Below are 13127 nucleotides of genomic sequence, written 5' to 3' on the forward strand. Positions count from 1 at the left end.
GAGACAAAATGGCGGCCGCGCCAAAAAACACCCCAACTGTCAAATCCTGACCGTTGGAAGTTGCAGAAGCCCCCTGGGAGCGAGGCGGTACCCTGAGCAGCCTCTAACTCGCCAAGAAACGGCCGAAAAAGGTCAATTCAACGTTCGGCCTGCCCCTGTCTTCTCGGAGCGCCGCAGCCGCAACCTCCGAAAAAAACAGTTATGCTAATTTGGCTCTGCCGGGGATGCAGCCGCGATCCCCGCTGTTGGAACAACCAATCCGCCGAGAAAGCCTTCAGCCGAAACGGCTTTCTCGGTCGTTTTGCCTCTCCGGGGGTGCAGCCGCGATCTCCGCTGCCAGAAAGGTACCCGCCGAGGAAGCCTTCAGCCGAACGGTCCCCTCGGGCTTCTTTCGCTATAATTGGCCTCCCCGGGGATGCAGCCGCAATCCCCGTCACGAGAGGCCAATCGCCAAAAAGGAAGGAGAGCGGCCGAACGGCTTCTCCCACTTCGCTAGACCACGGAGAGGAGAGAACGGAGGGAACTGAGAGTTTTTGAATTCTCGTCAGTCCCTGCCGCTAACGGAGCCGCTGGAGCAAGCCCCAATGCGCTCCGCTATGAAATTTTAATTTAAATTAATTTTAATTAATTAGCCCTACCCTGTGAGCTCTTGGAGGGAGGGGAAAAAGAAGGGGCCCCCTTCTGTCTCCCAATAAATCACCCCCCACAGTAGAGCTGACAGAAGGACCGAATTTTTTGTAATTAACTCTATCTACTTTACCAATATAGAACTGAGATGGAGGAACCACTAAATTCACATAGTCTCTACGAGCCAGAGTTGTACGTCCTGTTCATGGGCAAGATCAAATCAAGACTGGGCATAGGTCCAAGGACAGGGCGTGACAACTTTGGCTGACTTGATCTGATTGGGCAGGAATACAGTCACTACCCACGGGTGGATCCTCCATCTCCAGTGCTGGAGAATTGGTTTAGCAGATAGTTTTCCCATTGCTGAATTCTCTCCTCAACTTCCTCCCTCAGGTCTGTAGGTTCATTTTAAAGATTTCTCCCCTTTCCTCTCTCTTACCTTGGGATTAGAGCTGCCTCAGATCAGCTGATCTGAGGTCTGGGAGTGGGGGTGTGTGCCCGTTTTATATTCCTTCCCCAGGGATCTGGGGAAAGGGTTCCATTGAACTTTCGCCCCTCATCATAGTTTGTTGCACAGTGCTCTGCACTGCCGAGCTTTCGTTTATACAAGTTCTACCTTGTCCCATGAAGGCTCAGACGGCCTTTTCAAGGGCCGGAGACTCGCGGGCGCCACTTTAGTTGCTGCCGAAGACAACGAAGCCCATTGTCTGGGCAAGCAAAGTGCCTCCTTAGGCGAGTGAGAAATTTAAGGGACTCGTCGCAGGACACGACGGCCCGAGAGCCTTTTCGGGGTTTAACAGGGCGTCCCAAGCCTTCCGGCTAAAGTTGTCGGCTTTTCAACGCCCACGATAAAACCAACGGCGATTTCCGTTGTTTCTGGCTTGCCCTAGCAAAAACCAAATAAGGGGGATCCTCTCTCTTTCTGACCTCGCCCTTTGTGATTAAGCCAGCAGGTTCAGTAGAAAGGCTCCTGGGTTCTTCGTGGAATTCCGGGCCTCTCCAGGGATCCCTAGCGGCGTTGCCATTTTGGACCGCGAGGTTGCCTTTTTAAGGCAATCAATTCACACAAGTCACACAACCAGCCCTCGTTAAATCTTAGGCTTCTATTCTCAAAAGGTGGTCAAACGATTTACCAAACTACCCAGGCCACCAATTTGATCTTGTGAGATATCCCAGGCCCTCTGCATCCTCATTGGGCTTTCTGGTGCACCTTGACTGACCACCTAAGGTAGGGGTGTCAAACTGCCGGCCTGCGGGCCGGTTTCATCATACCGGAGCCGTGCCCACCCCATTGCCGGAAATGGCAAAAAAGCTCCGATACGTCGCGTGACGTCATGTGACATCGCGAGTTTGACATGCCTGACCTAAGGCCTTCGGGCGGAGCCCATAGCAGGTCCCAACCATGACTTTGGCCTTATCTCCACAGCCGTGACCTACACCCCAGAGAGACTTATTTACCTGGTCAGGGGAGCAGTCCATATTCGCTGCTCCAACTACTCTTCCCGCCAACTGCTTGCCTGCCAGAACTCCCCCTCAGTTTCCCTGAGATAGCTCTAGGTCCTTCGACCTCTGCTCAGGGCGTGAGGTCTATGGCGGAAGCCCCCACCACACATTGTTCCCTTTCAGTGGCGACTCAGGACACAGATACCAACCCTCCAACATTTCCTGCATATTCGGTCCCTGAGGCCACCTTCACCCCAATGGCTGCCGGACTCGGGGGGCCAGAAATCGGGAACATTCTCTCCAATGGCCGCTTTGAGGCCCTGCTTTCCAGGGTTGTGGACCGTGCACTCGCAGCACGGTCTCATCACCTGCCCGGACAGGAGACTTCTACATCCATGCTCCCACCTTACGTTCCACCAGCAGGGGTCCCCATATATCAGGAACCCACGTCTCCCGTCTGCTCAATTAGTGGCTACTCATCCCCAGCGGGATATGACCATCCGGATTTCACTTTGTCGGAGGAGGAGAAACTCCCCCCGGACCCGTCTCCATCTGGAGGTCTGTTCAACCTGGCTTTATTTCTTCCCTTGCTACGCAAGGCCACCACGACAGCTAACATAGGGTCCAATCAGTTCCCTCAACCACAAGCCACATCCGATTCGAGCCCAAATCCATTGTTCTTTGAAACGGTGGCAGCCCAGCACCATGTCCCCTGCCCTTCCATTTTCCTTAAAGGAGTTAAGAAACAATGGGTTCCCCCGTCTTCCTTCCTCTCCATGGGGGGAACAGACAAAAGGTTATTTAGTACCTCTCCTGACCTGTCTGACGCTCTGGAGGTACCAAAGGTGGACGAAGCCTGGACCCCTCTGGTATCCCAAACCGCGGTCTCCGGGGACATGGCTGAGGCAGGGAGTTGACCTTCTGCAAGATCCATCAATCGGCTGCGTGGGCAATTAAAACGGCCACATGCGCGTCCTTCTTTGTCCAGACCACCCTCCTATGGCTTTGTCAGCTTCAGGCCAGAGTTCCTCCCGAGGACATACGGACCCATCAGGACCTGAGCAAAATGGTTGCAGCGACAGAGTACGCGTCGGACGCAACTCTACAGTCAGCCAACTGCTTCCAGGTTCTTGGCTTTCAATGTCACAGCCAGGAGAATGCTATGGCTCAAGCACTGGCAAGCCGATGCCAAGGCCAAATGGCATCTAGCGACTGCCCCCTACCAAGGCGACCATCTGTTTGGGGGAGGCCCTGAATCCGTACCTTGTGGAGAACAAGGACAAGTGGAAGGTCATGGCCCACCTCTCCAAGAAGTCCGATAGACTCACTACTCCTTACGTCCGTAGGCAGCCCTTTCGGCCAGCGTCGGCTCAGGAGCAGCCCAGCCTCCCCACCCCTTCACGCCCAGACAGGACCGTCCATATGACAGGTCAGGCTTTAGGCCCAGACAACAGAATCAGGGCAAGAGGCCATTTTGAGGGGGCGGTCGTCCCTTCAGGAGGTCCAAGTGACTCCCGGAACAACCCTCCCATAGGTGGCAGGCTATCCCTTTTCTTCCACCAGTGGGAGCTCACAACCACGGACACTTGGGTTTTACAAACCATCCAATTCAGTCCCTCGAATTTCTGTCCAGTCCCCCGGGTCATTTCATCTCCTGTCCTACGTCTCGGGACTCAGTCAAACGGCGTCTTATGTAGGAGGCCATTCATCACCTGGAAATACAGGCCATAGAACTGGTACCGCCGGATCAAAAGGGAAGGGGATTCTACTCCATCCTCTTTGTGGTTCCCAAGACCTCGAGGGGATGGAGGGCAATTCTAGACCTCAAGGGTCTGAATTACCACATCGTATACAAAAAATTCAAGATGCAATCGCTCCAGTCCATCCTGGGAGACATCAGAAAGGGAGACTTCCTGGCATCCATAGACCTCACGGAAGCGTATCTCCACATCCCCATCCTTCCAGATCACCGGCGGTTCCTCAGGTTCTGTTACATGGGCCACCACTTCCAGTACAGGGCCTTCTTGTTCGGCTGTCCTCGGCTCCCAGGGTGTTCACCAAAATCCTGGCTGTGCTGGCTGCGCATTTACGGAAGGTACCAGTACCCGTCCAGTGCTACCTGGACCACATCTTGATTCAAGCGTACTCCGGGCGGCCCAGTTGGACCTGAACTTGACCATCCAGGTCCTCCAACAGCATGGGTTCTCAGTGAACTTCCCGAAGAGCCAGATGGTTCCCTCATCCAGACTTCTGCACCTGGGAGCCATCATAGACACCACAAACTGCATGTTCTATCTCTTCCAGGAGTGGCTAGACAGCATCAGGGACCTAGCTCGCCGAGTGTACAGGGACCGCACCGTCCCACTTGTCTTGCTCTCTCAACTACTAGGGAAGATGGTCTCCTACATAGCCATAGTTCCCTGGGCCAGACTCCACTTGCGGAGCCTCCAATGGTTTCTTCTACCGTTCCAGCGGTTGAACGCCAGCTCATCCAGCTGGCAAGTGAGACTCCCGGTTCAATCTCTGAGGTCTCTTCACTGGTGGTTCTCACAGGCGGTTGCAGGGGGTCACTATTCAAGGAGTCAGACCGCCTCACAATCACGACAGACGCCAGCCTGTTCGGTTGGGGAGCCCACCTACACTCTCAGTTTGCGCAGGGCTGTTGGTCCCACGCAGACTTGAGACACAACATCAACTGGTTGGAACTCAGGGCCATTCACTTAGCTCTGCGCCGCTTCTGCAAACCGGATCAGGGGGCGACACATATTAGTCCTTACGGACAACGTGGCATCAAAAGCCCACGTGAACTGGCAGGGGGAAACCCGATCCAGGTCCCTCATGTCCGAGGCCCAGTTGCTGGGATCCTGGGCAGAGTCCAACCTGTCCTCCCTCAGGGCCGAGCACATCTCGGGGGAGAAGAACCGACAGGCGGACTTTCGGAGTCGCTCCATCGTAGACCCTTCGGAATGGGGCTTACACCCGGATCTTTTCTCCGAGATAGCCCGCTGGTTCGGCCAACCGGTCCTCGACCTATTCGCGTCATCGAGCAATGCCCAACTTCCCAGATACTTCTCCCGCTATTACTCCCCATGGGCGGAGGGGACGGATGCCTTGCAAACTCCGTGGCCGGAAGGCCTATTCTATGCCTTCCCTCCCCTCCCGCTTATCCCAGCAACATCCGCAAACTGCTACAGGACAAGCGGAAGTGATCCTCGTGGCCCCATACTGGCCTCGGAGACCCTGGTTCGCCGACCTGATGAATCTCTCCTGCTCTCCCCCGTGGAAGATTCCCCCGCATCGCGTGTCTCTACACCAGGGGATCCTCCAACATTCGGACCCTCAGTGGTTACAGTTAACCGCCTGGCACTTGAGCGCAGGCTCATGACTCAGGAGTTGTTTTCGTCATGGGCAATTACCATGATCCAGGCCTCTTGCAGGCCGGCGACAAATCGCATTTATGATTCCACTTGGGAAAAATTTTGCCATTGGTGCAGCAGGTGGCAACTAGACATTCACGATTTGACAATCCTTCAGATCGTAGACTACCTTCTCGACGGTCTGGACAGAGGCCTACCTCCTGCGGCCCTATTGACGTTGCCCACTTGTGCCAATTCCATCCCTCTGTCTCACCATCCCAGGATATGCGCCTTCATCAAGGGCGCATGCAACACTAGGCTTCCCGTGGTTCACAGCTATCCCTCTTGGGAGTTATCTCATGTACTTCACGCTCTCACTAAACCACCCTTTGAGCCCATCACTACTATACCATTACGGGCCTTATCTCACAAAGTCGCCTTCCTGATCGCTATCAAGTCAGCCAGACACATTTCCGAACTGGCTGCTCTTTCGATCGGGGCAATCTTTGTATCTTCCACCGGGACCGGGTGGTCCTTCGGTTGGATCCCGCATTCGTGCCCAAGGTCAACTCACTCTTCCATAGATCACAGGAAGCCATTTTGCCTAATTTCTGTCCCAATCCTTCCCATGATTTGGAGCGGCAGTGGCACACACTGGACGTCCGCAGGGCACTGCGGCGTTACATCAAGCGCACAGCGCCTTTTCACCGGTCTGAAGCCCACTTTGTTTCCTTCTGCCCAGCTTCTCTGGCGCAGAAAGTGTCTGTTTCCACCATAGGCAGGTGGCTCAGGGCTTGTATCACGGAGGCGTACCAGTCTTCTTCCCTGCCAGCTCCAAGTCATATCACAGCCCACTCCACTCGCAGCACTGCGACCTCTGCGGCATGGGCCACTCAGGCGTCCATCGAGGAGATTTGCAGGGCTGCGACATGGTCTTCGCCCTTCCCGTTTGTACACCATTAAAGGATTGACCGCTTCGCTTCCGCGGACGCCTCCTTTGGTCGGAGGGTCCTTTAGCAGGTGGTTTCCGAGGACTTAGAGCCGGCCTTGTCTGTTTCCCACCCATTGGGACAGTGAGGCTTTGGTATGTCCCATTGGTGGATTCTCCATCTCCTGTGCTGGAGAAGGGGCGTTGTCTTACCTGAACGCCTTTTCTCAGCATGGAGATGGAGAATCCACACCCGCCCTTAGGTCAGTTAGGCTGGAATTAGGGGTCTGAGAGCCACAACCTTGCCTTATTATCAGACACTTTCGCCCTCGTCAAGACTGGGTTCCCCTAGCAACAGGGGGCGTGTCAAGTTTGGCTAACTTGGTCTCAAGAGCAGGCAGACAGAGAAAACCATTGGTGGATTCTCCATCTCCGTGATGAGAAAAGGCGTTCAGGTAAGACAACGCCCCTTTCCAAGGAATTATTATTTGAGTGGTTCTTAAAATCTCTACTGCAGGCCTGTACAATTTGATGAAGGGAAAGGGCCACATTAATAAATTATAAATCTGTACATCAATCAGCTGTTCTTTGGCTAATGGAGCAAAAGTGCTAAAACTAGGAATTGTAACTCTAAATTTGCTACTTTTTATAAAAAAAAATCAGTGGACTCCTACTACTGCTTAATGGGTTGCATGGTGGGCAAGCCATGCAGGTGGCCTTTTTGACATTCTAGATATACCAAAGTACTTAAGTACTTAAAGTTAAGTGCATGACTTGCTTCATTAATGAAGGAAAATAAATGCTCTGCTTTCCTTATTACAGGCAAACACATAGTAAATAAATAAGCAAGATTAAATAACAGCTGAAAAATAATTTGAGTGTTAGGAAATATGGTTTGAATTATCACATTATGTGCTTATTTATACACTGCTTTTTTGTAACTAGAGTGGAAGTATATGTTATCAATATATTTGCTATCATTTTTGCTAATAGTGTGTTCTATAACTACTTAAGGTAATATATACTCTAAAATGTTTTCCTTATATTTTAATGGAGAATCCATTATAAAGTTATCTAAAATTAAATCTGTGTTTTTGGTAATGTTCAAGTTATGTTGAACTCAGGACTAATGTTTTATTATTTTTTAGTGATTTAAATTGAATCAATAAATTAATAAAGTTTTGTTCGGGAGCTAAAGGAAATTAAGGATGTATAAAACCTCTCTATACAATGATGCTGTGTATATGGAAATGGACTGTTAAAACCCACATTTATATATCTATTTTTATAAATTTTTATCCTATTTATTTACAGGACCTGAGGCACTTTTTAAAAAAAAAACAACCCCCCCCCCCCAAATAGACATAATTCTTCATGCTTTCAAAATAGGCCTGAATACTTTTGGCTTCATTGCTGCTGAAATATGGTGAACAGCCAGCTTTTACTTTGCATGTACACCTCAAAAATACGTAACTGCTGCATTGCATATGCAATTTTTCTTTGGAAGAGAACAGTCTTTGTCCTTATTCAACTATTGAAGCAATCAGCACATTTTCCTGCTTCATGGTGGCAATGAGCACGTGAACTCTAACAGTCTTGTCATTGTTTGATTTTAATAGTTTAGAAAATTCATTCCATAAATAATCAGTTGCACAACACAGATAGAGTCAGTAATGTAAAAAATAAAGACCAACAATGTTCATTTTATCTTAGACTGAAAATCTGTTAATAAACTGTTTTTTTTATAGAAAATATCTATAAAAGTATGTCTTGATTATTGATTCAGTACTGATATATTACTGGCAGTGCCTGTCAAAATAATAAGGATTTCTAATTTTTGAGCAGTTCTTGGGTACTTTTGATTGCCCTTGGTGGAGCTGCCCTGGTCAAATGTCATGCACACAAAAATAAAGTGGCCAAAAATGCGCAATTATCCAGGTTAAAAGGACATAAGTCAGTATTCAAGACATGTATTTCTAGTTGCATTTAAACAAGCTCTACAATTTGTAAAATGTTTTTCTCAGTTGGCCTTTAATCGCTTTATTTTAGATTTAAGCTCTTTAATGAAATATTTTAAATATTGAATGTAAATTAATCAGCCCCAAGCAGGACTATACACTTTGTACATAAAAGAGTTAAGGTAAGAATTCATTTAAGCTTTTATTATACAGTAGCTTTTATCTATCTTTGAACTGAATAATAAGTAATACTAAAACAATGCTGGCTACAACCTATTAAGTCCATCATGGCACAGGGTTAGATTATTTGTGCGAACACCTGTCTGATTATTTGTGCTTGTCTCAGAATATTCAGCATGCTCCCTCTATTAATAGTGCCATTTTATGGAAGCCAGGAGCTGGGCCTTCTTTGTTGCAATGCCTTCTCCACAGAACACCACAGTCTCTGAGATTTATATGGCCCTAGTCCTATGGCCTTTTGCAATATCTTGGAAATTTGCCTGAAGGATTGAGCCAGGAGTTTGGCCATTTTGTAATAGTCTAGAAAATGATTATGGTCTCATGTATTATTTTTATTTTTGTGTTTTAAGTCAATGTTGGCAGTCCAGTGTTATAATTTTTGAGTTAGGTGGCTATATACATTAATAAATAAATACTGCCGTTATTAAACACTTGAGAAACCATATCTGATCATAGCTATATACCAGGGGTGTCAAACTCAATTTCACTGAGGGCCGCATCAGCATTGCGGTTGTCCGGGGGGGGGGGGCGAGTGGATGTGGCCTACTGGGTGGGCGTGGCCAGTTCTACATCATTCGCATCAAGGGTACCTATGGGGGCCTGGTCGGGTGGGACAGATCTGAGGGTCTCTGGCAGAAGGGGGTGGGACCGGGGCAAGTGCCAAGATGTCCACCACAAAATTGTACATTGGCTCCCAGCCGGCCTGGGCCAGGGCCAAGGCAGCAGTGGCTGTTCCCTCACTGTTTCCAGGATGGCTTCGCAGGCCACATGAAACCACTTCGCGGGCCGCATCCGGCCCCCAGGCCTTGTGTTTGACATGTCTGCTATATACTAAAACAATCTAGTTGTTAAACAGCCAGCAATTATCCATTATTGTTGGTGATACAAATTAAATATAACATCTGTTCAGTTGGAGGTTGTATCTGTGTCTTGCTCCAAATTACAAACATCTGCCTTCCATATGTGATGTCCTAGTAAACAAATATGATATATCTCTCAAAGCTAAATTGTGTTCTATTACTCATGTATTGGTCAATCATTTAAAAAACTAGTAGCAACAAAGCAAATAAGATAAATACGCATTATACTGCAAATGAGGCAGCCCCCTTCCAGTATTGCTGCACTCCTGTGACTATTGGTTTTTCATGCTGGACTACATAGTCCAGCTAACCAGGCCTACCAAGGCTTCTCAGTGCTAATAAGATATGTGTGCTAAACTTACTTACACAAATTATGCCAAAGCAAAAACATAATTTGTAAACAGAAACAATCATATACTTTTATAGGTAGATTTGCAGAATTTAATTTTAACTGTTAACATACCAGGAGGAATTTAGAAGTTAAAAATGATCAAAACTTTTGAGTGTATTTTTGTCTTGCACATCCATATTTTTTCCCCTGGCCTTTTGGAATTGTTATATTAGCACAGTACTGCATACTCATTGTACAATTGATAAAACATACTTTAGGCTAAATTAGAATATAGTTTGGAATGTTCTTTCTTATTTTATTCATCTCTCAGTTGCAATTACCTCTTCTAAGAGAGTTAACAAAGATACAGATATTTTACCAAAATGGAAAGAAAAATAAAACAAAATATTCAAGGAAATCACAATCATTTGCAACCAGTTCACCACACCACACCCACACCCAAGCCTATTCAAATGCATTATTATTTTCTCTTTAGGTCAAATCGTCCACTTTTCAATTCAGATTAATCAGAAGACAAGCTATGATATAATCTTTGGAGCAGCTTTTAGGGACCTGAAATAGAAATATCTAGTTTTGCAAAGTTTGCTTTTTATTTTTTATATAGTGTTCGTAGTCTCCAGAACTCTCTGCTTTGTTTTGCATGTATTGGGAAGATGGGAAATACATTGATGTAATCTAATGCTTGAATAATGATTTCTTCTAGGCCCAATCAGCAGCGTCCTGGTGAACAAATATGGCAGCCGTCCAGTCATGATGGCCGGGGGCTGCCTGTCAGGCTGTGGTCTGGTTGCTGCCTCTTTCTGTAATACTGTGGAAGAGTTGTACTTCTGTGTTGGTGTTGTGGGCGGTAAGTGACATATCTACACAAATGTAGATATATGTAATTGTATAACTTTTAGAGAGAAGTTATAAATGTAGGTAAGTTTTTTAAGGAGCAGGAATGCAATTCTCTATTGGAAAATACTAATCTATAAAGTTGTTGAATAAAGGCCCATAGTTCATTTCCAGGATGATTAATCTTATGAGCTGGTGAGTTAGAATTTCCATGGCTACTTTTTTTCAGAGAAGGATATTAATCATTATTCCTCATTTGAATGTTAGTCAAAAGCGAATTCACAGTCTCTCCCATCCCATTCAGCCAAGTAGCTTGGGAAGCAATCAAATATAGGGATATTTCAGGTTTTTTTTTATTTGCCCATGCAGTTTTTGAATACAAACAAGTGATGCCATTTCTCTGTGATGTCTTCTCCATCTTTGGCAGCTTTCTCAAAACAACCTGCCTGGAGGAATTTGTTATTTCTCTGGTATCTTATTTGCCCAAACTTGTTTGGTTGCTTATTCGTGTAGAAGTAGTCCTTGATTTAGCAACCCAGTGGGCCCCAGAATTTCAGTGATAAATTGAAGCACCTGGTGACTGAACTCAATTTTATGATAGTTTTTATGATGGTTATAAAGTGAAGCACTGCAATCATTAAGCAGATGACATCATTAAACAAATCCATTCTCCTGAGTCTATCATAATGACCTGTTGTAAGTCAAGGACTACCTGTATTGATTTATTTCCTGTTGTTCAAAACTTTGTGGCTTTGAATTGGTTTTCATAAATGCTTTTTCAAAAAAGATTTGCATACTTAATATATTTAATGTTGCTCATTTTTAAAACATGAAATATATCTGCAGAATTCGGTAAGTAGGCAATAAAATATTACCATTCTGTAGGGAAGGGGTTCAGTGTCTCTAGAAGTAAATTCCCCAGCTGGGAAAAGTTTGAAGTGTTCCAGAGCCAGTATTCCACTATGTGTTGTTTTCCTGCCAAGGACATTTACATATATGCAGAAACCACCAAACCACTCTGGAAACAGCATAGTCCAGTAGAAGTTCAACACAGTTGAGTGTAGGAACATTTCATTCCAGTTTTGGTATAAGAATTTTTCAGATATCAATAAACTATCCCTGACTATTTAGTTTTTGTGTTTTGCATTCTATATCCCAAAGTCTTTTGAATGTATTATGGGAGTTGCATTACTTTCTATCACTTAATAGCTTAATGCAATGGATATAGTGTGCATGCCATAGTATCAATAAGAACATAAACTGATTCTAGAACACCGGAATTGTAAGAGCTGCATTCGTATGTGTTAATAATTTAATATAATTGTTTTTGTATCCCCAGGTCTGGGCCTTGCATTTAATTTAAACCCAGCTTTGACCATGATTGGCAAGTATTTCTTTAAGAAGCGTCCTTTAGCTAATGGATTAGCCATGGCTGGTAGCCCTGTATTCCTGTGTACACTGGCTCCTATGAACCAATATTTTTACAGTATTTTTGGATGGAGAGGGAGCTTTTTAATTCTTGGAGGCCTTTTGTTGAACTGCTGTGTGGCTGGGTCATTGATGAGACCAATAGGACCTAAGCCTGACCAACTGAAAAAAGAAATTAATAAGGAAGCATTGCAGGAAGTTGGCAAAGTGACAAAAGAAGCAGCAGATGTTAATACAGATCTAATTGCTGGCAAAAATAAAAAGCAAAAGTCTAGAGCCTTCCAAACAATTAACAAGTTTTTGGATTTTTCACTCTTCGCACATCGTGGCTTCTTGATTTACCTGTTCGGCAATGTGTTTATGTTTTTCGGACTATTTACACCATTAGTGTTTCTCAGCAACTATGGGAAGAGCAAGAATTTCTCTAACGAATCTTCAGCTTTCCTATTATCTATTTTGGCTTTTGTAGACATGTTTGCCAGACCATCCATGGGTTTGTTAGCAAACACTAAGTGGATTAGACCTAGAATCCAATATTTTTTTGCTGTGGCTGTTGTCTACAATGGAGTATGCCATCTTTTGGCTCCTTTATCTACTACTTATATTGGCTTTTGTATCTATACTGGATTTTTTGGATTTGCTTTTGGCTGGCTGAGCTCTGTCTTGTTTGAAACACTGATGGACTTAGTTGGGGCTCAGCGATTCTCCAGTGCTGTTGGCTTGGTGACTATCGTGGAATGTGGCCCAGTCCTTTTGGGACCACCTGTTTTAGGTAAAATATGTATTTCATCTTTGGGATGGGGAGGAAAGAGACTGTATTGGCATTTTGATGACCTGTGAATCTGACCTGAGATAGGTAGGAGAAAAATAATTTATGCTGCTGTAGACAGAATTATTAGGATTTAGCTTATAATCATGTCTTATACTAGGATTTCTTAAACTGTGGGTCATGAGCCTCTGGATGTGATCATAGCTGCAGCCATCTAATATATTTTATCCTTTTCCAGCTCTTGTCCAGGGATTGCCCCTTTTATCTGCATAGATGATACTGAGTTATAGCAGTAGCTGCTGCTGTGTCACCTTTTCTCTTCAACTGAACTA

The 13127-nt window shown here is 45.9% G+C and overlaps 1 protein-coding gene across 1 annotated transcript in view; it reads left to right on the forward strand.

The window, feature by feature from the left end:
* The window catches only part of SLC16A1 (solute carrier family 16 member 1), a 44458-nt gene that overhangs the window by 29450 nt on the left and 1881 nt on the right, over positions 1-13127 (forward strand). Inside the window, exons 3-4 of the mRNA XM_015820461.1 lie at positions 10468-10611; positions 11938-12798. Coding sequence (XP_015675947.1) covers positions 10468-10611; positions 11938-12798 — 1005 coding nt within the window. The remainder of the gene's footprint in view (positions 1-10467; positions 10612-11937; positions 12799-13127) is intronic.

Source organism: Protobothrops mucrosquamatus, unplaced genomic scaffold, assembly GCF_001527695.2.
Source record: "Protobothrops mucrosquamatus isolate PMUCROS unplaced genomic scaffold, P.Mucros_1.0 scaffold1132, whole genome shotgun sequence".
NCBI classification, from domain to species: domain Eukaryota; kingdom Metazoa; phylum Chordata; class Lepidosauria; order Squamata; family Viperidae; genus Protobothrops; species Protobothrops mucrosquamatus.